The sequence below is a fragment of the Amblyomma maculatum genome, chromosome 7 (assembly GCF_055883805.1).
Source record: "Amblyomma maculatum isolate TAMU_Amacu chromosome 7, ASM5588380v1, whole genome shotgun sequence".
NCBI lineage: Eukaryota > Metazoa > Arthropoda > Arachnida > Ixodida > Ixodidae > Amblyomma > Amblyomma maculatum.
Window position 1 is genome coordinate 5,248,599 of NC_139350.1, and position 27,545 is coordinate 5,276,143.

The 27,545-nt window shown below is 46.7% G+C and overlaps 1 protein-coding gene across 1 annotated transcript in view; it reads left to right on the top strand.

Annotated features, from left to right (window-relative positions):
• Positions 1-27,545, top strand: part of LOC146182644 (protein tolkin-like) — an 803,125-nt gene that overhangs the window by 375,009 nt on the left and 400,571 nt on the right. The window contains exon 2 of the mRNA XM_084608884.1: positions 23,109-23,226. Within this exon, the coding sequence (XP_084465010.1) occupies positions 23,109-23,226 (118 nt within the window). The remainder of the gene's footprint in view (positions 1-23,108; positions 23,227-27,545) is intronic.

Genomic DNA, 27,545 nt, shown 5'->3' on the forward strand with positions numbered 1-27,545 from the left:
ACCCAGTCAGACCCAGGAATGCTCGAATTTCCGTCTTCGTGCTCGGCCGCGGGTAGTCTGCTACCGCAGAAATCTTAATCTCGCTGGGTTTCCTGAAACCTTGACCTACATTGTGACCCAAGTAGTCCACGGTCGCCCTTGCCAGGCAACATTTCTCGGCCTTTACGGTTAGTCCAGCTTGACGCAAAAGGCTCAGTACAGCTCTTAGATGTACCATATGGTCCGCCCATGAGTCGGAAAAAACCGCAATGTCGTCTAAATAAGGCACCGCGAATGTTTCACACCCCTTTAAAACCCTATCCATGAGTCGGGAAAAACAAAATGGAGCATTTTTGAGCCCGAAACTCATCATTGTTGGCTGGTAGCTGCCCGTCGGAGTGACGAAAGCCGCGTATCTGCTGGCGCGTTCAGTGAGCGGTACTTGCCAGTATCCTCGAGTAAGGTCCAGCGTAGTCACATATGCCGCTCTACTGACCTGTTCTACTCTCTCCTCAATATTCGGAATAGGATACACTTGATCCCTGGTGAGAGAATTTAGCTTTCGGTAGTCTACCACAGGCCTAGGGTCTTTACCTGGAGCTTCTACTAAGATCATAGGCGAAGCATAATCGCTTTCCGAGGGTTTTATTACTCCCAATTCCAGCATGCGAGTTACTTCCCTATCCAGAATTTCTCTTTGCCTTGGAGAAAATCGGTAGCACCTTGATCGCACTGGCACGTCTGAAGTCAGCTCAATATCGTGCTCAGTCAAATCAGTTCTGCCTGGCCTGTCCACGAAGCAGGCCTCAAACTCTGTTATTATCTCGCCCAGATCGGACAGCTGGGATTTCTTTAGTTCTCCTCTCTGCTCCGTCTTTTTGAGAAGCTCCTGAGCGTTGCTTCCTTTTCCGCTGAGGCAAATCAAGTTGTCCCCCATCTCCTCGGGAAGGTTTAACGTTAGATTTACCACGGCTTCCCTCTGCACATAAGGCTTCATAAGATTGCAATGATAAATGCGCACTTCTTTACGCCTACCGGGAATTTTCACTGCGTAGTTAGTGTTAGAAAGCTTTGCAACGACTTCAGCCGGTCCTTCCCACTGTACTTCGAGCTTATTCTGCCTTGAACTTCTCAGCAACATCACCTGGTCCCCGATACAAAACGTCCTTTGACGGGCTGACTTATCATAGTACACCTTGGAACGAGCCTGGGCTGACTTCATGCTGGCCTCAACGAGTTCCTTAGTGTTATGTAAGCGATTCAAGAGGTTCAGAATGAATTCTACTACTGTTGGGTCTTCTCCGCGCCCCTCCCAGGCTTCGCGCACCATTCGCAAAGGTGAGCGCAGTGACCTTCCGTACACCAACTCGGCTGGGCTAAATCCAGTGGATTCGTGCGGCACTGACCGCAAAGCGAAAAGCGCTGCAGGCAGGCAGGTATCCCATTCGCGCTTGTTTTCATAGCACAGTCCCCTCAGGACTCGTTTGAGAACAGAGTGCCATCTTTCTACGCTGTTGCTCTGCGGATGATGGATCGAGCTATGCACTACCTTAATGCCGCATCGCTCGAGAAATGAGGTGGTGAGGACACTCGTGAAAACGCTACCCTGATCACTTTGGACCTCGGAAGGGAATCCAACTCGCGCAAACACTGACAGCAGCGAATCCACTACACTCTCGGACGTCACCTCGCGCAGCGGAACAGCCTCTGGAAACTTTGTGGCTGGGCATAACATAGTGAGGATATAACGGTACCCTGACTCTGTCACGGGAAGTGGCCCAACTACATCTATTACTAACCGGTGAAACGGCTCGGTAATGATTGGTACTAACACCATCGGAGCTTTCCACTTATCTTGCGCCTTTCCAACCCGCTGGCACGTGTCGCATGACCGTACAAAATTTTCCGTGTCCTTAAAACATCCAGGCCAATAGTATTCTTGCAACAGCCTCTGCTTTGTTTTCTTTATTCCAAGGTGACATGACCACGAGCTGCCATGGGAAAGTCGCAGTAAGTCTCCGCGGTACTTTTGGGGAACGACTAATTGGTCCCGCTCTACTCCGCGCTTATCCTTGAATAAGCGATACAGCACTCCCTTTCTCATCTCAAAAGAAATGTTATTTGCTGTCTTAGTGGCGCGGTGGCGCTCTCTTATCTCCTGTATCTTGGGATCATTGGCTTGCTCCATAGCTAAGTCCTCTCGAGTTCCACTTAAAAGTCTCGTGAGATTACTAGACACTGGCGGCAAGAGGTTACTCTCAAGAACGTCCTCATTCCGCGTCTCATCAAGCTCACTTTCAAGTTGACATATCTGAGATGCCTCGCTCTCAAAGTTTTCTGACCTGCTATCTTCCGCATTTACCACTGTTTTAACTGCCGTTTCCTCCGCTGTGGATTTTTCTGGAATGAGCAGTGTAGCTAGTTCTCGCGCCTTTGAACGTGTTAAGGCTTGCACAACTCTGTCTCCGAAAAGGATGCCCCTCTTTCGCAGCAGCATGTCCGATTTGTTGGAGAACAAATACGGATAGCACTTAGGAAGCTTTCCTGAAACGGCAGCCTCGGTTGTTAATTCGCCGAAAGGGCCCTCGATGACCACGTTCGCGATCGGCAAGCACACACTCTGTTCCTCAACTACCTGTCGGATCCATGCACACTGTCCTGTATAGTCGGAAGGCGATACATACGCCGGATGGACAACATCCATCGTTGCGGCCGAATCGCGCAGTACCTTGCAAGGCTTCCCGTTGACTACTAGGTCATGCAGGTAGGGTTCTAAAAGCTGCATATTTTCATCGCAGTCCCTGACATACGAGAAAGCAATCTTTTCTTTCCGGCAGTTGACGGCAATGTGACCCTGCTCATTACACCTAAAGCATGTGAGCGGCTTCCTAGCCTCAAGCTTATTCTTTGTGTTCTGCACGTTGGTCACTTCCCCACTTTTCTCACTGCCGTCCTTTCTAGGGAATTTGCCTGAAGAAACCTTCATTTCTTCGTTTCCAACTCTAGCAAAGTGCCTTTCCTGACGGTTTTTCATACTGAACTTGGGATTGCGGGGCCTATCCACTGCTGGGTTGCTGAATTGTCGGCGCGAAGCATACTCCTCAATAAGTTCGGCAGCTTCAGTTGCCGACTTAATTTCGCCTCGGTCCTGTAACCAATTTCTTTCTTTTTCTGGGAGGCAGTTATAAAACTGCTCCAAAAGAATTTGCTCGACTACAGCGTCCCTATCACTGTAGGAATCTGTGCTCTTTAGCCACTCGCCCAAATTAACTCTTAAATTGTACAGGAATTCAGGGTAACTCTCGTCCCTGGACTTAGTAGCTTTCCGAAAACGTTGTCTGAACGCCTCGGCGCTAAGCCTATACTTTCTCAGAAGGCAAGCTTTGACCTTCTCGTAGTTGTCCGCGTCCTCCTTGCTTAGCCGCGCGACAACCTCCGCTGCCTCGCAGGGCAGAACCGTCAATAATCTCTGAGACCAAGTGTCTCGCTGGAAGGACAGTTTTTCGCAGGTTCGCTCAAAGTTAGCCAGATACAGACCGATATCCCCTGATATCACATATGGCTGCATGTACTTTGACATCTTGAAATCTGCCTCCTTGTTGAGAAGAGGTACCGCTAGCTGGGGACAATTGCCCGACCTCTTGCTCAACTCTAGTTCTAATTTCCGGAGCTCAATTTCTTGGTCCAGCTTTTTTGCTTCTCTTTCACGCTTCTTTTCCTCTTTTTCCCACTCACGTTCGCGCTCCCTTTCCTCTTTTTCCCTCTCAAGTTCACGCTCACGCCTCTTTTCCTCTTTTTCCCGCTCTTTCTGCTCTTTTTCCCGCTCCTTCTGCTGTCTGAGCTGTTCCTTTTTTTGACCGATGAGGTTCCATGCTTCACTGAGCTCCTCATCATCGGCTCCCAAATCTGTGATTGCCTTTATAATCAAAGGTTTTCGTGCCAAACCACTTGTATCAATTCCCAATTCCTCACACAATTGCAACAGTTCCGGTTTCTGCAGCTTTTGTAGGTCCATGATCGCTCCGAGTGTCGGCTACTTCCAAAACAACAGTGCAAACTACCAAACCTAAAGGCGTTTCCACACTCTCTTTACCAGTTCTAAAATCTAACCCTGTTCTAGAACCTGGTCCACATCAGAAGAAAAGCCAAGCACTCACCCACACATGCGATCGATGTTCCGAGCTGCCCTCTTGTTGGCCGATTGTTGCTCCTGCTTGTTGCTTGAGATGCCACCTCCGATCACAAGGTGTTGTGGCTTGTAGCTTCAGATCCACCTCCAATCACCAGATGTTGTGGCTTGTAGATTCAGATCCCACCGCTGGTCACCAGTTGTCGTGACGCTGGGGCTATGGCGACCCGGCCTTCACTTGGTAGCGTGCAGAGACTCCGGGTTGAAGAAGGACTGAATCTTCGAAGTTGGTAAAATATGTACAAGCAGGTTTACTGGCACTTTGAGAAAACTTATTTACAATATTTACACGAAAAAGAAGGGTACATCGGCAAAATGGCAAGCGTTAAGAGTTCATAGCGAGAAGCGACTGGATGAGCCGTTTACCCAGGGCCCAGAGCGACATTTCGTGCTCTGCAGCGTCCTTAAAAACCCCCTATGTCCAGCCCCTCTCTGAAGATGCTGACCAACCAAATCCAGGGCACGCCCCTCAGGTATCGGCATCCAATCGAACACATCACTGCACTGATGGTCTGAAGCACTGACTGGTCCGGCATTCATTCGTTGGGCGTGATCACTTGTTGGCGGGAAAAGCTTGGGAACGGCGAGGAGAGGAGGTACATTTCTATTCTTCAGCAAAGAAACCACAGGCTGGTTCTGGGGGTTTTACTTCTCAGAAACCCGAGTGCACGTGGCGCCGCATAGGGCTCCCAACATGGTCCCTTTTCGACAATTGCAAATCTTTCCTGCATTCCCGGGAAATCACTTAATGGCCGTATGAGTCATGCTCTTCTCTTGTCCTGCACGTCAGCGGACATGTCACTCTGTCGTCTCCTTTGGATAGGAGGCATTCATCACTGGAGGATAGCACTTCTCGACTGGAAGGGTGAACAAAAGAAAGCACTTCCTGCTATTTCCCGCAGGGGGACGTTTCTTTGTGTTTTTCCAGACGTTCTCTTGACAGGGCCAATTTGGCATTTGCAGGTTGTCCACAAAGCAAAACATGCTTACAAAACAGGATTCCTGGAAACAGGCTCACTTAGAGCCAATGGACCATCACCACATATTCACAAAACTTTTCCATGCCCACAGGCGAACAATAGAGCGCGCAAATGCGGATGCTTGGTCGTAACAACACTCTCTTTCTCGACAAAAATGGAGTGAAAACTTTTTCAAAATTTTTTTTTCGAAGTTGGATGTATATGGGGGTGGGGGGGGGGGGGGGGAGGCTTAGAATCGCGAAAATACGGTACTTGCCTCATGTCCGCCCATGCTCACGTTTTTTGTCAGGTGACGCTTCTTTTCATTTTGTGCCTGATACCTGGCTTTCAAGTGGGTGATTGCTTAAAAAAAACAGTGACAGTGGTTTCCTCTAACAAGGAACACCCTTTCGATTTCACATTTGGGCAGGCGGAACAGAGGCTTTATAAGGTCCCACCTCCTTGGTCAAATTCTCTCCTTCAGTGTGCAGTACCTATCTGAGACCTCATCGCCCAAACATTCTTGTGTTCTTTAGGCCAAAATCTAGGCCGCCCTGGTCGCTCAGCGGGTAGGGCGCTGGAAACCGGCAGACGCGGAAATAAATATTTGCCGCTGCGGCCGGTTTTCAATGGAAGCGAAAAGAAAATCGCCCGTGTGCTGTGCGATGTCACGACACGTTAGAGAACCCCAGTTGGCTGAAATTTCTGAACCCCTCCACTACTACGGCGTCTCTGATAGCCTGAGTCACTTTGGGACGTTAAACCCCATTAACGAAGTCAAACCTACAGTCACAGAGTAAGTCAGACCACATTGGGAACGGCGACTGGGAGCAGTCTGAGACAGCGGACGGATTCAGCTATTTCTCACTCAATGTGCTCGTGGTCTGCCCAGCAGCGCCTGTTTACCGGACAACAGTTCCTTCAAGGTAGGAGGGCGTAGAAGAAGCGTAACGATCCTTGTGGGTACCGACGGCGTTCGTAAACATATGTGCCCGACGAGTGCGTAAGCACCTCAAACATAAAAAATGGTTTTATAAAATGACCTTTTCAGTCGCAACTACAGTGCGGATATTGCAGCACTTTGAACGCTTCCCTTGAATTCGAACCTAGAGAGGTACAGAATGTGAACGGATGGGCTTGAGTGATCAGACGGCCTTTCCTGCACGAGCGTATGAATTCTTCGTCTTCCCTAATACGACATTGAGCCAACAAACTGCGCAACAACTACCCGCGCTATAAAACTGGCCAAGTTGTCTAGCTGCCGCCGCGGCGACGGTATTTGCTAGCTTATGATTGTTGTCATGACAGGCGCCATATAGGTAATGAAAATATATATTGACGAAAACAACTGAACAACCCTAACAAGCGGGACGAAATAGAAGTACACGCACGCCCGCTTCCGTCCTGCCTGTAGGCGCTGTTCAGTCTTTCCCGCCAATATGCAAGCAAGCAGCCTGTCAGCCCTCTTCTAGAATGTATAACGTCGTCTTCCTGCGGAGTGTTTAATGGTGAAAGATGCTGCCCAGATGGCCTTTAATTGATCCGTCCTTCGCATTAGTGGCAGGCGCTCCTTTTGTACTACCACTCGTCGGGCAAAAGCTGACAACGCGATCTGGAGCTCTTGAAGAAAAGCGAGCTTCCTCGACGCTTACTTCACATCGTTTAGTGCAAGCATGCGAAAGCAAGACGCAAGATTGCGAAAATGGCTCAGCTGCAAGTTATGGTGGCGCGAAAGGGTGAACAAATGGCATCATCAAGCCAGCCCGCACAAGAAGAGATGTCGTGCGTAGAGACAGTAGGGCGTCGTCTAAATTCTGGTGATGTTTAAAAAAAGAACAATTGTTTTAAGAAGCGTACGCATGAGACATGCATTATCTGTGCGACTCGTTCACGAAAGCTAAACAAATCTGATGACAGGTCTCTGAGATTAAGGTTTCGCGGCTTTCATGGACAAGTGGTCGGTACGAAAACCATGGGACCAGCCAGTTATGCTGGTGGCTTTTGGACCCCCTCTTCGCGAAATAAAATCCGAAGACCTCGTTAACGCAGGCAAATTAGTCCATGAAATTGGTTAGCTCTGCACGCACCGTGGCTGTTACTCTCGTTATTGTTATCGATGTAAGTATTCATGCATACCACTTGTTACTAAGCAGAGTGGCTAGTCGGGCGCGTTGGTTGAACATTATTTGAAACAGCGCCAGAACACGGACAGATAGAATGTGTGTTTGTCCCTTTCTATCTCTCCGTGTTCTAGCTCATTTTTTAAAATAACGCTTCTTACTGTTGAATCAGGAAATTTATTCGTATGCTTGTTACTTCAATAAGAGCCTCTCGAATGCTTTTGACATCCAGTATATTAAATACAGGTTATACTACTCAGCATGAAATATTGTTGGCGCTCATTGAGATTGGGAGCGATTTGACAGCTTTTATCAACAACACCCAGAAGGAAAAAGTGAAACAAATATCGTAAGACCGAATGAAACGACTAATCAACCGATGGCATCGTGGCATCGTACTCAAAAACGCATTGAACATTAAAAAGATTAAGGTGTAGTAGTAAACATTAAAGTTCTCCGAATGCAGTGTTTCAACGAAAGTTGCATAAAAATGGGAGGGAAAGATTGCGGTAACGTCTCAGCTCGGTTACGAACACTTGGCAGTTATTGGCAGATCCAATGCACCAAGAGATCATTCCACGGACGGTTAGCGAGGGTTGAGTGAAAATAGAAAGTAGTTCTGGCAAGACTTAAATTTCGTGGGGTGATGGATGCGTGGAAAAATACAATGGGCCAGCGGGTTACGGTAAACAGCTAATGAAGAATGACTGTGATATCAACTGTAGAAAAAGGACAGAATGAAAAACATTCTGCTTCTTTGGAGGACGGGTCAACTCAAAGCTTTTTTCTTTTCATTCTTGTTACACTCCGCAGTCGCGAATATTTAGAAATAAACCGGGTTATTTTATTTTGCAAGGACTGCAGTTTCTTTGCCTAGTATGTTTAATTGGGGTTGCCAATAAAAGAGGCATATCCCACTGAGGTAGTCTAAGCCTTGCATTCACCTTTTCTAAACGAAGGCTGCGTCTAAGAACGCCAACTTTTTTTGATGCCTTGTTTGAAGATGTGCGGCCGTTGAACAAAAGATCGGATGCTAAGTGAACTCTTAAACGCTGAATGGTTGTTCCTGATTCTACAGGCTTTTTACTTAACGTGTAATGGCAAGTCAGATCCCCTTTATTATAAGTCTCTGTCAGGGACTTTATCGAATGATATCCCGAAATCTACAAATATGGCTTCTATGTTAGAGTTGCCATAAACTGCGCAATGAAGACGATAAACTAATTCGTACATTTGTATCTGGCATGATCGACAGCGTAGGAATCCGTGTTTATTGGTGAAGAAAACGATATGCTTTACCAGGTAGCCCATGATAGCAGATGGGATTATATGCTCTAGGACTGTAGCTGGTGTTGGTTAACAAGATCTGCCTGAAAGAGGAGGGTTTAAAAGCGTCGCCAGATATAAAGAGCGATAGCACATGAGCAATTTTTCAGTCGTTCGGTAGGCAACCCGTTTTAATGGACGGATAAACATCGCTGGCTAAGAATGGTCAATATAGAAGCTTCGCTAATGTTATTACTTTAAGGCACATTTAATCGAGGCTTCGTGCTGAGTGTGTAAGGAGTCGTTCGATGGCAGAAATCGCTCCTTCATGCGTGACAGTTAAGTCCGGAGTTGTGGACTGCAGCTTCGGAAATTGCAAGCCATTTAAAGTAGTTAAGTTTCGTTGCAACATCGGGTGAGCTAAAGAGAATTCCTTCTTTACACATTGTTACTGTGGACAGAATTGTTATTCGGATTAACAACCCGCTAAACGTTTTGGGATTATTTTTAACACATGTACAACGTAATTATTGTAAAATGTGCCCTTCCCGCTTTGAATTCTAGTTTTGCAAAGTTGCGCATGCGTACAGTGTTTAATCCAGCTGTGTTCATCCAATGGCATATTAGCTCCGGCATGCAATAATTTCCTGCGATTTATTACATTGTTTAACGCACCTCGTGAACCATGCGCTTTCTGCAAGTGTATGGCAGCAACTTTAGACAGCGGCTTAGGTTTGAACAAGGTTACTTTATCGCGAATGAGAGATTAGTTTTCATTTACATTGCACGAACAGACGAGTGAAGAAGATCGAAACAAAATATGGCCAATTCATTATGTAACATATCAACATTTGCTCCTTATTTCGACTAGTTCCTAGTTGCTAAGAAGTACAAAATTTTCTGGTTGCGGACGCATCTAAACGTTCACAGTTGTCTACTTGTTTGGTCAGCACAAGGTGAAAGAGTGAATCGCCCAACAAAGGCATGGAAACATTTGGTGTAGATAAAACAGTGATTCCACATCGAGAAAAATATGGCATTGGCGCTTTCCTGTGCTTAGGAGGAACTTGAAAGTCTGTCAGTCAATATCTGAGTGATTGAAATATCTGGCCAGACATATTGGTGAGAATAGAAATTGCTTTTCTTTTTCACTGGTTAGGGATTTATTAAGTACTAAGGAAATTTATCTGGCGAATCAGTAAGATGATAGCAGACTCGAACGGCGCAAGCACAGACGGATATCCACGCAACGCGATCCACAAAATTTCAGGACACATGATCCCTTCCCAATACCATACGCTTGGAGGCATCTCCTTTCAGCGATCACTCATCCGGCGCCGCGCGAAGCAATGTGATCTAATGTATGTGTGTCCGTCTTTCCATCTATCCGTCCACCCACCCACCGACCCATCCATCCATCCATCCATCCATCCATCCATCCATCCATCCATCCATCCATCCATCCATCCATCCATCCATCCATCCATCCATCCATCCACCCACCCACCCACCCATCCATCCATCCATCCATCCATCCACCCACCCACCCACCCACCCACCCACCCATCCATCCATCCATCCATCCATCCATCCATCCATCCATCCAAATTGTTCATAAAGAAAGAAGCGGCCGTATCGGGGCGGCTCCGGTGGTCGCAGAACTTTTCCAACTCCAGTAATTTTACAAGCTGTAAACGGCGGCTCAGTACAAGCGCATGCATGAAAAAAGACCGAAACCGAAAGGGCACTTGCGGCCTTCGAGATTTTGTGTTTAATTTCGGCGGTCATCTTAAAGGCTGGTGCACATCGGGGGGACAACATCGGTAGGTGCACTGAGAGCCAGACTCGGCCGCTATGGCTCTATGGGAGTGCCCTTTCTTAAGCAAAGGCAAGGACAAGAAAGGCGAGACGTCCTCTCTTGTCGCTTATCTTGCTCTGTGCTGCAGGAGCGCTGCACTTGACTGCATGACAAGTTTAAAGGTGCGCCAAATGTTATCGCCAATTCTATCTAATAGCAATCGTTTAATGAAACAAGGCTCGTCACACGTCGCCTGCATAGTCATTCTTCGGTTGCGCTGGCCAAGAACGATAGATGATCACCGTCACTTGTCACCCCACTTTCTTGCCAGACGAAGCGTCATGCGCAGCAGCTGCGTAGCAAAAGGGCGGAACTTGATGCCGAATGCTACTTTCTCGCATGCCTAGTTAGATGGATTGGGCTGAAAGTTTCGACACGGATTTACTAGTATACAGGGCCCTTACAGCAATTCTACAAAACAGAATAGTCATGAAATGCCACTATCTCCAAAATGTTAGTACAAATATGCATTAATGAATAAAAGGTTAATTTTTACATTTAGTAAATCGCTGATATTACGAGGACGATTATGCCCATAATTTGGGTCGGTCTGGTCGCATGTCTGATGTACGAGAACAAGTTGCGTAGCCCTTTTTGTATTATTTAAAAAAAAATGCTAAAGACCTAACGCTGAACAACGTGGAGAGGCCTGCCTCTGCGCAAGGAGGGCGCTTACACGCATCAATTGTTCGTTGTTACTATGCACATTGTTGTAAGTGTTGGCGACTCATGAACTCAGATCTGCCCACTCACTTTGAGCGACATGGCGTCATCATCCTTGCATCGTTTGACCGGTACTTTGAGTTCCCCTTTCACAGAGGTGGTGAACATTGGGAAACTCTTGGTTGCTAAAATGACTAAAGAATGTGGCAAGGGCGCCGCGGTAACTTGCACACCCGAGTTGATCAAGCGAGAAAAGAACGCTTCGCCTGGGCTTGCTTCATTCACGCTCGAGTGTCGATCAATAGTTTCAATGCGGTGCTCACGTTTCTATACAAAAAAAAAAAAAAAAAAAACAAGACAAAAGGGAAAGTAAAGAGGCGAGGGTGAGTAGCAGTTTAGGAGGTGCAGAAACGTGTCCATCAGCCGCAGCTGCGGCCTTCAGCGGCGCCTTTCGCGTCAATAATCGCTCGCTCCTTTCCCAGGAGCTGGGATGCGGCCCGGTGGCGCGGGATATAAAGGGATGGCTAAACTCGGCCAACCGAGGACGCTCCGGAGTGCGCCCGGTTCAATAAACGACGAGAGGTAGAAGGCTCCCGGAACAAGACCAGTAAAAGGAAAATTTACGATGTGCCGACGACTCGCTGTTTTGTCCTCAAGCGGAAGGAGGTACTCTCCTTTCAGCCCTGCTTCACTTATCGGTTACACTTGGCCCGCTTCTTCCGGAACCTCGACAGGTTTTCCTCTCCGACAGACACAGGCGGAATGCGTACGCGTAGCATACGCGTATCTTGCGCTGGAATAAACTAGGATGAAGGGCAGTGCACTTTATGGCGCCTTCAAGGTCTGAAAGAATGGCCTTTATTGCCTGTCTATGCTGGAAAATACGGATCGCGCGAATGCTTTAACGCAGCCTAACCCTTGGAGCAATACACCGCAACAATTGACAGTATCAAACACGAGCGCGGTTTTGTCTCGCTTCTTGATGCTTTGGTAGCACAAGGGTCATCTCTGAATGCCTACGCCGCCCTGATCATAGGCAGTGTCTTTAAGAAATAAAGTTCCGCGCTGTGGAGCAATGCGTTTTTTTTTTTTCAGCACAAATCGTACTAGATTTTTTAATTTTGCCTCGGGCATGATGCGTCGGGGGGCTCGTCTACTCGTCAAGCGCAAGATTCAAGCCAAGCTTTCCTTGACGGTTAAAACTAGTGGCGTATGTCCGCTGCAGTCAGTGAACAGCGTGTAAGCCAGCGGTGGTATTTTCACTTACATTTCTTCTGTAGATGCATTGGGGTACTATACAAACATGTCGATGCTGATGGCCTTCTCGTCTTGCTTGTCGCAAACTCCGAAAAATAAAGTTGTCGCACTGCTCACACCTTACTCACACACTCACACTTTACACCAAGAAGCCAGAGGTAGCTGAACTAGCAGCGATAGCAGTAGCTCTAAAAGACTCGAACTTCGCAACTGTATACAGCGACTCTAGAGCAGCCACTCGAGCTTTCGCCAAGGGCGGGATAGACAAGACGACGCTACGGATCTTAGGCGGAAGTAACATCACCGATCACTCAATCGTATGGTTCCCGGCACACATGGGCAGCTTAGGGGGCGGCCTGCGGAACCTCAATGAGATCGAACACGAGGCGGCGCGAGGACTCATCGCCCGCGTCCCTCCGGTTTCCCCTGCTACTCCACATATCGAGTACAGAGATCAATTATTCACGTACAACTAGCTCACTAAGCACTTTTATCTATGCAGACGAGCATTTCCCCTCCAGAATAAGAAATTAACCCGCAGCCAATCAGTCACGTTACGCTTGCTCCAAACGAACTCATACCCCAACCCCTGGCGCATGAAGCACATCGACCCAGACTCGACGGACAACATGTGTGTGTACGGTGCAGTGACCGTGTAGACTTAAACCATATGCTGTGTGGTTGTACATCGAGCGACGCCTACGCCAAGAACAAGGAACGTTGGGACAAAGGGTTAAAAAGTGCTTCACTACATGATCAGCTTCGGGCTGTCCAGGAGGCCCGCGCGGCGGCGGAGAGCTTCGGGCTCTGTCTGCCGACGTGGGAGCTACCCTCTACACCTGGCGCCTAGCCGAGTGTCCTCCAGGACCCCTACTGTGGGAAATAAAGTTTTACCAAACCAAACCAAACTGCTCACACCGACAACTTCCGGCTGCCTTACGAAATCAAATGAACCAAGCAAACCTTAAAACAATCCCACAAGAATTATATCCAGTGCCATACGCCTTGTAGTAGGTCAAATATTTTGGAGAATCTCCCAAGATGGAGCAGATTGTAATAAAGAAGTAAATGTTCATTGACGTCCACTCAAACGCAGCCATACGGCTACGAAGGACAGCGTTCTCAGAGACTTCTAAGGTAAAGAAAAATTCGTCCTGTTGCGGGAATCCAACCCGGAACCACCGCCTTTCCGGGGCAGCTGCTGTACCAACTGAGCTAACCAGGTAATTACTTCCGCATTACAAATTTGGAGATTTCCCTGATATTCAATCAACAGCGCTCCCACTTCGAGTTTTGATCATTTCGCTCTCGCTCTACCATCCGATCTGCTGATTATTCTGGTTGGTTGAAAGATTTTTCGCTAGACCCGCATGAAATACGGTATACTTATGGGTAGAAATTGAGGATAGGGTACCATTTCATTTAATAATGCTCATGGGCCTCCACTGTATATGGCGCTCAAAAATGGCTGGCTACCATTGTGATAAAGACGCACGGCCTGCCCGAATTTATTTTCGGGGAAGCGTGGACAGGTTCTTGGCAGTTCCGAAAGCTGCTGCAGAACCACCCTAGTGGCTCTCAAGAGTATAGCCATTGTTGTGTATGCGTGAATTTTACTGTGTCAAAATAGAGAAAAGAAAAAAAATTGGCTGGGGCTTAGCTAAGGTTAGGCCTGGATATCTCAAAGCGAAAAGCTTGGGTGATGCTTATGGTTTAGATGGTTATGCTTTATGATTTATTCTATGGATATACGTACGGTTTAGTAGACGAAGCGAAACTGTAAGCATATCCATAGCCTAAATCATCGGGCTCCCTAGACGCCTGCGAGCGGTACCGGAATTCCGGTGTCACCTCTTCCGGACTATAAAAGTTTTCATCACCATGCTTCCGGTTTAACTTATGGACATGCTTACGGTTTAGCTTATGGTTATGCTTTAGGCGTTTGAGACTCGGCTTTGCTGCGTCGTTTAGCGAGACGTTCTTCTCGTTGTTCGGGTGTCTCGGACGCTCGTTGAGCTTATAGCCTTTCATTTCATCGCTCCTTTCCAGCCAACTCCCGTGGTAGCACTTCTGTATCGGTAGTATGCATCGGCGGCATGTTAAAGGCGCTTCTTGTCTGTTCTTGTTTCAATGTCACGTTTACGGCTAGCACGGCGCTATGCTTTCGTGGCTAAAAACTGTGGATGCTTGGGAGTGAAAGTGGAAAGGAAGAAAGGGGAGTCGGTAGTGGAGGGCTATGGAGTAATTTCGACCACCTGGGGATGTTTAACGTGTGCTGTGCGATGTCAGCGCACGTTAAAGATTTCCAGGTGGTCGAAATTACTCCGTAGCCCTCCACTACGGCTCCTCTTTCTCTCTTTCCACTTTCAATCCCACCTTCCTTCCCTTACGGCGCCAGGCAAGGAGGAAATCCCTGGATCGTGGCTTCCGCGCCACCGGTCAGTCTCCGCCGAGCGATGGGGAGAGGGTGACGTTGCGTGCTCTCCACACGTAAATGGAACATTTTCTCCACGATTCCCGAGCCGTCGACTGGTTTGACTGGAGCAATTCTGTCGCGCCAGCTTGTAAATTTGTTCCGATTTCGCGAGAATATCGCAGAAAACAACTTTAAGGTCCTCCTGCGGCTGTGGCACTTTTCTTTGATGAGCAGCCATGTCACACGCATGGACGCCGGGAAGAGTGCAGCTACACAGCCGCGTGCTTAACCATCAAAATGGATGACCCCGTACAAACGACATCGCGATCAAAGCACCAAGCTGAAGAGGCCAAATGCCATAAAAAAAAAAAAAAAATAGGGATACAAGTTACAATGGTGGCAGCTTTAGAGAGGTTGAGAGGAAGCTTGACATAGGCAAAAATCAGATGTAGGTGCTGAGAGGGATGAAAAGGTGGTTACCAGTTTGGATAATTAAGGTTGTTAAGTAAACCGAGACAGTACTGCACCGCAAGTGGACATCACACTAATACAAAAGAGGGAGTGCATAAATTCCGAGGCAGAATGCAAGCAAGCGAAGCACCTGATGAAGATGAGGTGATGACAGATCTATTGAAGGAGTGTGGCGAATTGTCCTACAAAAACTGGCCCCCTCGTGTATGCAGCGCTTCATGACGTCGAACGTACTCGAATCTTAGAAGAACGCTGCACTTTTCTTAATCCATTGGAAAGGGGCTATCAAAGACCTAAGAGCTTACAGACCGAATACCACACTATTCGTTTTAGGCGTTTACTAAAATAATCGTAAATAGAACCAGGACATCATTAGAGTACGATAAACGAGATGACCAGTCGGGCTTTGGTTTGTTTGTAGGGTTTAATGTTCCAGACTCAGGCCATGTGGGCGGCGTAGAAGGCTCCAGAAATTTCGGCTACCCGGGGTCGCGCGCTGGCAATGTGCACTGACATTACACAGTACACGAGCGAATTACTTTTCGGCTCCATCGAATAGCGGTCTCCGCGACTGGGATTTGATCCCGCGTGCTTGGTCAGCAGTCGCGTGCCGTATCTACTGAGCCACTTCAGCAGGTTCCAGGCAGGCTTCACTAGAGGAGACTACATTCACGCTATCAACCAATACAGAAATGTGTTGAACAAAGTAGCGCCCTTTTATAGTTTTCATAGGTTACGAAAAAGCATTATATTGATTCGAAGCCTCAAAATAATGCAGGAAGTAGAGTGCGGAAGTCATGTGTCCAATACTTGGAGAAAAGCGACGGCTGCGCAGCAACAGCAGTCGTCCATAAGTTCGAGAGGGCTGGAAAATGGACAAAATTGTCCCCATCTTCAAATCAGATGACAAAACAAACGCACGTTATTACCGCCCCATATCCCTGACATCTGTCCCATGCAAGATCCTCGAACATTTCATTGCGCAGCATCTCGATAGTACCAACTTCTTTTTTTACTAACCAGCATGGGTTCACAAAAATGTTCTCATGTGAGACTCAACTATTGGAGTTTACTAACGAACTGCTATATAATATGGACTAGAACTTTGAAACAGAGAGCATATTATTAGACTTCTCTAAAGCATTTGATTGCGTCGCACATTCACGTTTAATATTTAAAATCACCTGCCTTAACCTAGAATCATTAACGACCTAATGGATCAGAAATTTCTTTTCATCTCGCAAGCAGTTCACAGTAGTTAATGGCCGCGAATCTCTATTTAGCGGCATCCTGTATGGTGTACCTCAAGGTAGCGTCATGTGCCCATTGCTGTTCCTCATTTATTTAAACGGCTTGCCATCTAACATTAATTCAACTATTCGCTTGTCTGCATCATTTACCGCAAAACACGCTCATCTGCCGAGCACCTAGCACTTCAGAGAGACCTCGATCGCATAACTGCTTGGTGCACATCATTACAAATGTCACTTACAGTGAAAATTGCAAGTTAGTGACGTTCAGTTGAAAAAAAAAAAATTTACTCTTTATTCTTAAGTTACTTTATGAATAATACTTCACTTTCCCACGCGTGTTCAACTGATACCTCGGCGTTCATTTCTCGAGCAACCTCTGTTGGTCCACTCACGTACAAGAAATAACAGCTAAAACATCACGCATATTATGCTATCTAAAACGCAATCTTCATGGAACTCCTGCCATTACCCGTAAGCTTGCCTATCAAACGTTTGTTCATTCACAACTGGAATACGTATCTTTCATCTGGTCACCTCATCAGGCTTATTTAATTAATATCTTTTGAATCGGTACAGAATCGTGATGCACGTTTCATTTCCGGAGATTAAAACTGTCACTCTAACATAACAACATCAAATCATCGCTCTCTCTCTCTCTCTCTACATTGCAATCACTGAGATTAATCGCCGTCATCAACCTATTTTTTAGAATGGTCTACAGTACCTAATCTTCAACGCTGCCTTTTGTAACCATACCGCACATCACGTCGTTTAAACAACCCTTTAAGCTTCCAACGCATTCCTGGTAGAACTGTCGCATTTAATGCATCATCCCTGCCGCAGGCTATCATCCACTGGAATCACCATCCGGAGCACATCGTGAATATTCATGATTCAACTCGTTTTAGAGCCGAAATAAAGGTCTTTTTTGTTTTCTTCAAGTTACTAACTGGTCATTAAACATTGTATAATAATGTTCGCACTTTTCAGCGATCGGTACTAACAGTCAATAATTTTTATGTAAACTTGTTACTCATGCTCCTTTCATTACCCCTATATATGCAATCCCCCCCCCCCCCCCCCCCGCCCATTTCCCCTCACACAATGCTCCGTTTTTGGATCCTCTGAGGCGATATGAATATAAATAAAAAATTGAATAAAATCCCGAAAAGAAAGCGTGTCAGAGTGACAGACATGGATTTTGAAATTCTATTCTCCGCGTGCTTCCAAGTACTCATTCAAAGAGATCGATTGGAAGATATTAGGGATAAGAGTCAATGTAGTATATCTCACCAGTGTGCACTTCTTTGATTTCATGGCTGAGTAACCCAGGGGAAAAAAGTCAAAGCGTGACTTATGCCTTAGGCAAATCAGAACAGGTAATTCAAAAATCAATGCGCATATGACTAAAGTAATATTCAGTAGTCTCGGAAGCGAGGTGGGTACGGTGGGTAGCTAGGCGCAGAAAGTGGCAAAGGAATACATGAACATGGGACAGGTAATGACGGTTTATTTATTTATTTGGTTACTATCAGGGTCGTTGAGGCGTTACAAGTAGGAGTGGTAATACTACTTGAACAAAATTAAAAATAAGAATTTTTTAACATAGATGAAGAAGCGCAGATTTGCAAGCTTCGGGTTCAAAAATGGCGACGATGCAGGTGGGCAGGTGGTTCCAGTCTGAGCTGGTCTTGGGGAGGAAATATCCAGACCGCAAAAGAGAAATAACTAGAAGAATAAAATTGAGATGGAGTGCATTTAGCGACATGTTTCGATCATGAATAACAGTTTAACAGCATCGTTCGAGAGAAAAGGTGTATGGTAGCTGTGTCTTAATGGTGCTCACCTAGGGAGGGAAACATGGTGAATAGTTAGGATTGATGTTTTCGCCCCATCGGTGAGCACTAGTAAAATGAAAGCGTGAAACTTAATTAGCCTTCAACTTAAAATCAGTACAGAACAGGGAAATATGAAATGGAAATTGACAGGTTTAACGTTCAGAGAAAGGAAGCGTTCAATGTGCATCAGGGAACAAACGCGATTTATTGATGGCCCAGTTGAAATCAAGAAAGAAAGGGCATGCATTGGCAGGATATGCAGTCCAACCAAAAGCGTCCGATGGTTGTAAGGCATAACGCACTTTAATTCAAAAGAAGGCAGCGTTGGGAAAGGCGGGAGAGAAAATGAGGTGGGTGAATGAGCTATTTGCGGGCCTACTGTCGCCTCAACTACCGCAGTGGTAAATGGGAGAAATACTGGTGGTCCACACTGCAATGAGTGTCGTCAAGGTGCACAAGCAAACTGTGTTCAAATGTTTTAGCTTTCGGGGGGACAACGCTTGTTCGTGGGAACCGAGACTCGAATAAGCGGCCGACATCTCTTGATTGAGAGCACCTGAGCAGCGACACATTGTCAATGGGAGCGAGCAGGCGTCCGGCCGTTAAGCGCCCCTGCCATCGCCATCCGCTCTGTGCGGCGAAGATGCGGGACGCGCAATCTGTCATCGGGGCGTCTCCCAGCGCTCGGTGTTTATTTAGCGACTCCGGCGCAAGGGCGCAATCTCGCGGCGCGGTCGCTTCCGACCTAGCTACGCTTCCTTGCGCCGGGTGGCTGACAGCGCGACGGGAGGGGTGCCATCGGAGGTATGGCCGGCTTTAGATGAAGTGTGCTCAGCGTATATAGGCATTCGCGGTCTCCGGCAGCTAACTCAATGGTGGCTGCCCCGGCTTTGTGTCGATAGATGCGGCTTGCCGTCTTGTGTTAAAATGCGTTATCATTAGAAGCGCCGCGGAGGAAAAGAACCAGCGTTCGGCACATGACACTTTGCCATCTGCTAACGGAGGCGGGTGGATAGGGTTAATCCCACAGTTCGAATGCCTTCCGCCTTTTTTGTGAGTGTTCAGTAGACGGAGACGCTTTCCTTTCCCTTGATGGTAGTGATGAACGCAGGGGGACTTACTTTGCGACTGATAATTGCAGGGCATGGCGCATGTAGTACGCTCATGTGTCAGCTCCTGTTTTCTTCAGTAAAGAAATTTATTAGAAAAATTTAATTTTTAAGGTGCGAGTTAGGGCTATTGTCGCTTAGTAGTTTATGCACAATTGGCAGCGGTTCAAAGTTGACTTTCGCAGCTAGGCTGAAGTTGGTTGGTTTGGTTTGGGGGGTTTAACGTCCCAAAGCGACTTAGGCTATGAGAGACGCCGTATTGGAGGACTCCGAAAATTTCGACCACCTGGGGTTCTTTAACGTGCACTGACATCGTACAGCACACGGGCGCCTTGCTTTTCGCCTCCGTTGAAAAGCTGCCGCCTGAAATGCTAGAATAATATTTTATTTCTGATGACAAGAATCAATAGGCAATACGCGCTTTCCATACGAAGCCAGTGGTAGCGCAAGCAAGACGGCTTACCTAACTGGCACATTCCTCGAGACAAATAAAACAATTTATGACGATTGCATGTGGAATGCCACGTGAAGCAGTCGAGTACAGTCTCTGAGGTTTAATGTAGCAAATACTTAGCAGACCAGTTAATGATATCAATGGTGGTGAATTACTTGAGAAATGAATGTTTGACTTTGCATAGGCCAAAGGCGCGCTTTGACCACCATCAGTGTTGTCCGCAGCGAGGGTTCAGTGGACTTAGCGCGCGCGCGGTTGCTGATTCCGATCAAGTGGGATGTTATCATGGCGATCGCACTTCAAAAGAGGCGAAATGTCCATGTACTGTGCGATGTCAATTAAATAACGTTAAAAACCCCAGGTTGGTAGACACTGCGTACGCCGAACTGAAAGTGTCATGACAGCGCATACGCACTGTCACTACGATGATAGGGCTCGTTGTTGCAACGCTTGTTTAGCGGTGATAGCGTTGCTTCAACTTGGACCACAACAGTGTTCTATTCGGTTATAGGTGGCCTGGTTAAAGACTAGTCGTTTAAAGAAAGAATTTACTGATACGCGTTTTGAATTCCCACTCAATACTCGAATAGCCGAATACCTAATGGCATCAGGAAAGCTCGCACTGCTTTCATCAGCCTCAATTTGAATCGAAATACGCTGGCTCGTTTCTGCACTTGCGCGCCAAGGCACGCTCAGCACCTCGTCCTGAGAGAGCGCTGATCCGGCGGTGTCTCCATTGCCTTCGCCGAAAATGGGGATAAGACCCGGTCTCTGTTAGCTCCTTCTGAGGAATGCAAACACCGCGCAGCATTCTGACAATGCTCGAATCAAATCTATAGAAGGAAGCATGTTTCCAGAATTGCCTGCCCTTCAGGCGTGGGTCGTAAACGTATTCGCTTACGCGTCAGTCCAGGGAAGCTCATGTGAGTGGAATGCTGCTCTCAGTCACCGTGCTGGAAATTTTGCACTGGTGGGAATTCATACTCTTTAACATATGGCTTAATTTATTCGTCAGTTTACACTTCGGACTTCCTTGTCACCTTGCCTTGTCGCCCTTGTCACCCTTGCAGCTGATTGATAAATGTGGCTTAACGCATGGTGCCTCATGGAAGGCAGGAAATGGAGGACTAGCGGTCGTAATCCTGTCGTTTCGTGTTCAGCATGCGTCTAGCACTTCGCATACTGGGGATACATTTAGGTTGGTAAAGTGAAGTTGCTTTTGCGCCATGAAACTCCATATAATTGACTCACTAACAATAAATTCTAGATGCCGTGTGTTCCAGCTAGTTTGATTTCTCGCTGCCGAAACGGGAAGGGAAAAAAGAGAATACTGCCACTACACCGCTTATGACAGCAGCCTATCGTTCACATTTACTTGCGTGTGTAGGTGAGGCACCGCAGTGCCCCTATTATGCAAAATGAATGTTCTTATTGTTTTTCGTTCGGCTAACTCAGTGCACTCGATAATAATTTTTAACCGTTTTCATCGGGAAAGCTTGAATTATTACTGCAGTATAGATTTTAGACTAAAACTAGGGGAATTTAAAGTTTTCCCATCTAAAAGAGCAAAAAGCCAGTCTTTAAAAGCCGATGCTGGCGCCACATGTGCTCCAAATTCAATTTACAAGTAACCATATCATATAACACCTTCCACAGTACACCGGCTAATGCTGATAACAAATTTTCGCGTTTTTTTTGGAGGGGGGGGGGGGGAGGGAGGAGGGGTTCTTTAATTGGATTCGGCTCTTTTTTAGAAAATAAATCTTCTTCACATGTGGTATATACCCCTGTCAAAGTGGCCGTCCTGGGAAGTGTCGAGCCTGTCGGTGATGGAAAGCTCCTTTCGTTCACGTAGCGTTGCTGAATGAATGGCACGAAATCATGGTTTGTGAATGATTTGGTGAGCGTATGGAAGAACAATTGTTCAGTTCTGGGACAGCGAATACCTCTCAGGTGATACGGATTCAGAATGGCAGTATAACATTGACTACAAAGCAAGTCAGGCAGGTTCCGCTCGGCCTTGGCTTCTTCAGATGAAAGCAATGAATAAGAAGCTTTCAAATCAAGGCTGTTATTGGACCAACGTTGTATGCAGCCAAGCAACGAAAACTACAATAGCGTCATACAAGCTGAACGGTTTGTGAGAAATTAGAAATGTTAGCGACGTACTAGCCCCTGTTCGCGTTCACTAGTTCGCAGCGCGTCTCATATCGGAGTATGCATTCCAGTGTCGCAAATCCTTGTCACGACACCACGTAGAAAACGCCCGAGTTAAGAACAGGTCAGCGGCTGTGCACACACACACACACACACACACACACACACACACACACACACACACACACACACACACACACACACACACACACACACACACACACACACACACACACACACACACACACACACACACACACACACACACACACACACACACACACACACACACACACACACACACACACACACACACACACACACACACACACACACACACACACACACACACACACACACACACACACACACACACACACACACACACACACACACACACACACACACACACACACACACACACACACACACACACACACACACACACACACACACACACACACACACACACACACACACACACACACACACACACACACACACACACACACACACACACACACACACACACACACACACACACACACACACACACACACACACACACACACACACACACACACACACACACACACACACACACACACACACACACACACACACACACACACACACACACACACGCACGCACGCACGCACGCGCGCACGCGCGCACGCGCACACGCGCACACGCGCACACGCGCACACGCGCACACGCGCACACGCGCACACGCGCACACGCGCACACGCGCACACGCGCACACGCGCACACGCGCACACACACACACACACACACACACACACACACACACATATATATATATATATATATATATATATATATATATATATATCAATCTACTGCGCTCAATTTCTTTATATATATATATATAAAGAAATTGAGCGCAGTAGATTGACCGCGAATATCAACTGCAAGATTGTATGTGAAAACGTTTCTTATGTGTGCATGTTTGCTATTTCAAAAGTCTGCACACACAGGGCAGGTGAAAAAAAAAAACAAATAAAAAAAAAAGCTCAGTTTCCGCGTAAGCAGGGAGTCGGGTACTTGCCGCGTTGCAGAAATAATTTTTGCTTGTCGCTTTTGCCTTTCTATTGCAGAGCTGGTGATGGGCGACATCGCCATGTCGCGGGAGGCGTACCGACGGAGAAGCCGGCAGGCCAGGCTGGGAGTCGGTTTCAACGTTACGGACAGAGGCCCTAGGTTCCGCAGCAAACGGTGAGTGCGACAAGTGCGTCGGTTGTTGGCCGCCTAACAAACCGAGCAATGCGAAAAAAACTGCTGAGGAGGAACGTTTGCGCAAAAAATAAGTAAGGAAGAAACGAATTGCGCATATCATAGCAGGCGTCTGTCTTTAAACACATGCGGTAGTGTAGCAGTGAAGAATTAGATCGAGCGCCTAAGAAGTTTTTTGTTTCAGTTTGACGGTGTATACTTTAGAGAATTATTGTTATTGCTCTTCTAGTCCTTTCTCGAAACCGCCATATTGCGCACTACTGTCTGATACGTGAAGAAAGGAACGATAGGAAAAGACCCAGCTCGGCGAGTTGCGTTACAAAAGGAGCGCCACGTATTTTGCGCAAGGATGCAGGGGATTCTTTCGAGGGACAGTACAGAGCGGCGTCATGGCTATGGCAGCCTGCATTACGCGCATCAAGAGCCGCGGACGGGTAAAGTTTGAAATTTGCTGCCTATATAACCGCTGTTTTTCGTTAGTGCCACAAATGTACGCGATTCGTTCACTCAACATGCTGTCTTTTCTAATTGCTTCGAAAGGGTGTGGCTACTTGCGGCTTGGCGCCGCAGCTTCGCAGTTCTCTTCTGGCATGTTCATCAGGTTCAGTGTACTTTATCATCTGCGCTGCAAGCTTTTTTTTTTTAACGTTTTTGCATATGACACTCTTGCGAAATTACCTTTGTTTGCTCACTTTTTATTCGATTTTTACGTCACGGTAATGCAGGCATTTCAGTGAGGTGAGTTGAAGCTGAATAGTTGAGGAGTTGAAGTAACAATGGGAAAACGCCGTTACATAAATGAATCGCTCCTACAGCTAAGAAACAGACAATAATATATCAGTGCATACAAAACTGCCGAAGCTATTGCCATACAATAGTGTAGCAAAAGCGGGAAGTCGCGAGATCGTAGTGCAGTCCGCAGAAGAGAGCGGTAGCCGTTCCTTTAGGCGCAGTCAGCGAGAGCGTTTCGTTCATTCCAAACATGGTCGGCAGCGATACAATATGATGCCGCGTGAACGCAGTCGCCTTTATTTTTCAAGTTGAGCTTGCTTTCTTTACTTACGTGAGAAGGTGTCCCCTGCAGAAAAAACTAACAGGAAAAGATAAGCTTTTCCACATTGTGCTCAAGCTGTACTCTGGTTCGGGTTACTTGAGTTCGTAGTTGAAATTGATTTTAGGGAGCGCGCAGAGGAGACAGAGGGAAAGAAGGCTCATTAAAACATTGCTTCTGTTGTTTTCATGCTAACTCCTTCTTTTTGTCTGTCTCATTTGCACCGTCCTTAGGATCAATGTCTGTTTCAAACCATCACATAAATGCGCTAGAGCCGAAAGTGAAGGAAAAAAAATATTAATTAGTGATTTCATAATTGAATAGAATTGGAAAAAAAAAACATGAAGACAGTCATACATTGCCAAACAATATGGGGTTGAATGCACCAGCGTCGATTACGGAAGTCTTGCCTTAAGTTGTGTAAAACATCTTATATGTGACAGCACATAGGCATGATAATGTTGTTCACACTTTTTGCAGCCTCAGCTTTTATAAGATATACTGTGGAACAAGTATGTTTCATGAACTGACTGTTCGTTAGGGATAATCATCGTAAGTTATGGAACACCTGAGAAATGTTATGTAGGATAATCGGAGCAATGCAGGGCATCTGTAACATGCAGAAGTTCGCGATTTGCGACGCTACGCGATCCTGAGGTCATGTGGGAACAGCCCACCCTCGGCTAGTCCCGCATGGCATCTCGCTGCGTCCGGGGCAAAGGGCATCCTGGTCGTTAAGTCCAGGACTACGCTTTGGGCTACAAGGTTCTTCGTCAGAGGCGACGCACCACTTGATGGTGGCCGCTTCCCGTTCGCGCAACCTGACTTGACACTCCAGGTAGCACAGGACGTATCACGTCTGCTGTTATGAGGAGGATAGCGCTAATGAACATTCTCAAGGAGAGGTTACACGCAACATAAATGTACGCTGTATTTATAAATGGTAATAAGATTATGTATGTATGTATGTATGTATCTATGCATGTGTGTATGTATGTATGTATGTATGTATGTATGTATGTATGTATGTATGTATGTATGTATGTATGTATGTATGTATGTATGTATGTATGTATGTATGTATGTATGTATGTATGTATGTATGTATGTATGTATGTATGTATGCGTGTATGCGTGTATGTATGTATGTATGTATGTATGCATGTATGTATGTATGTATGTATGTATGTATGTATGTATGTATGTATGTATGTATGTATGTATGTATGTATGTATGTATGTATGTATGTATGTATGTATGTATGTATGCATGCATGCATGCATGCATGTATGTATGTATGTATGTATGTATGTATGTATGTATGTATGTATGTATGTATGTATGTATGTATGTATGTATGTATGTATGTATGTATGTATGTATGTATGTATGTATGTATGTATGTATGTATGTATGTATGTATGTATGTATGTATGTATAGTGTTTTGCAACTTTATCGGAACCTTCTTGGAAAATTTCTCGCCTCGACCGTGGGAAATTTGCCAAGAAGGTTCCAATAAAATTGCAGAACACTGTATAAATACCGATGCGAAAGAAGACTGAGTATCCGCCGATGGATCTCAGTTGGCAGTGCATGGGGGAGAATTTCGAAGATCATGGGTGCTGTTGTGCGCGGCCAAAGCCGCCCAGAAATTCAGCCGGACGCCGAACTTCTTCGGCGAACGCCTCCTTCATAAAATCTGGATACTTCTCTGCAAAACAATCAATGCACTGGAGGCGAGCCGTGCCAAAGGGAGAGAAGCGACGTGTTTCAACATGAGCTGAGCGTCCAGACAGTACGGCGCCGTGGCTCTAGCGGTGGACCCTTTCTCGCCCCGCGGCGTATTTGAAGCAAGAGCGCAGCAAGCTCTCCCATTGGCCCTGCGAAAGTGCTGCCATCGGATTGGATCATTTGAGCGTCATCGGTTTCTCGGTTACGGAGACTCAAGTGCTTCCGTTCGAGACTCCGAGTGTAAGTTCGTCACTAGCGTCCATCGGGAGCAGTTCGCCCCCTGACAGTGCGGACGCGGCGGAATCTCCCCGGCCGTCGCAGCGCGAGAACAGTCGCGTATGGCTATGTTAGCTTTCGGCCCCAGAGCCGATCTCGTTGTGTATTTGCCTGTAAATAGTGTATAAAGCCTTTTCTTCATCTCACCAGCGCCGACTCGGATTCATCGCTACTGCCCAGGGAGTGGACAGCCCTCGTTCACGAAACGGGTGACCAGCGCTACGCAACCAACTTTTTGGCACAACCCTGTTGACGGTGGGCTACGGTGGGCTACCCCACCGGCACAACAGTGCGGATCCCACCGGTGGAATGCGGTAGCCTTTCTTGCAGTTTCTTGTAGATTTTCAGCCATAAAATATATAAACAATTGTTGCTCATCAACACCAAAAATGAATAAAAATAAAAATATTCATTCCTTTCCAATTTCTTTGATGTCGCTGACTGTTCGCTTACATGATCAGCATGTCATAACCAGCCCTTCCAGTTATCTCCCAATTTCTTCCAGTTATCCCCCAACCAGTTATCTTCCCAATTTCTCGAGTCAATAAGTAGATCAAACTGCGCTCGGCGGCTCTAAATTGGCGCTTCTTCTCGCAGCCCTGTTCGATCAATAATCGCATGGCGTGCCACCCGGTCATGTGGGCTTGCGCCACTGCTATTGTTATCACTAGTGCTGCGAAGCCATGCTACGAGGTGAACGTGGGATGCGCTTGAGGCTTGGCTACGATCTGCTTTATCCATTTTAAACACTACATCGCGTGTATGCGTTAATTGATTGAAGCTTCGAGGCGACGCATCCGCTTCCGCGCATGCTGAAATAAAAATGTGCGGTCAGGATCGATCCCGAGTCCTTGATGTCAACCGTCGAGCGTACTAAACCACTGTGGCGAAGCAGGAATACTGCTCTTTGCAAGGAGCAAATGTTTCTGCGCGTCCTGCTTCACGGAGAGTATCGTTCACGGAGGCCTAAACCTCAATCAACACTCTACACGGCCCGGTCACTTGCAAGTAGCAACTGTTTTCGCGCACTCTGCTTCATTAGCTGCATGCATCAGCTACATCGTGGTGCCTATAAATTCGAAGCGCCTCTCAGAGGCAGCACGAAAGCTACCGCAAGTACCTCAGGTTATCGTATTTCTTAACCTGCGATATTTCTAACTTTTCTGCAGACAAACAAATGTCCTCTAGAGCCTGCAAAGCGCGTACACTCTAAGAAAAAAACCGGCTGAAATTGGGAGTAA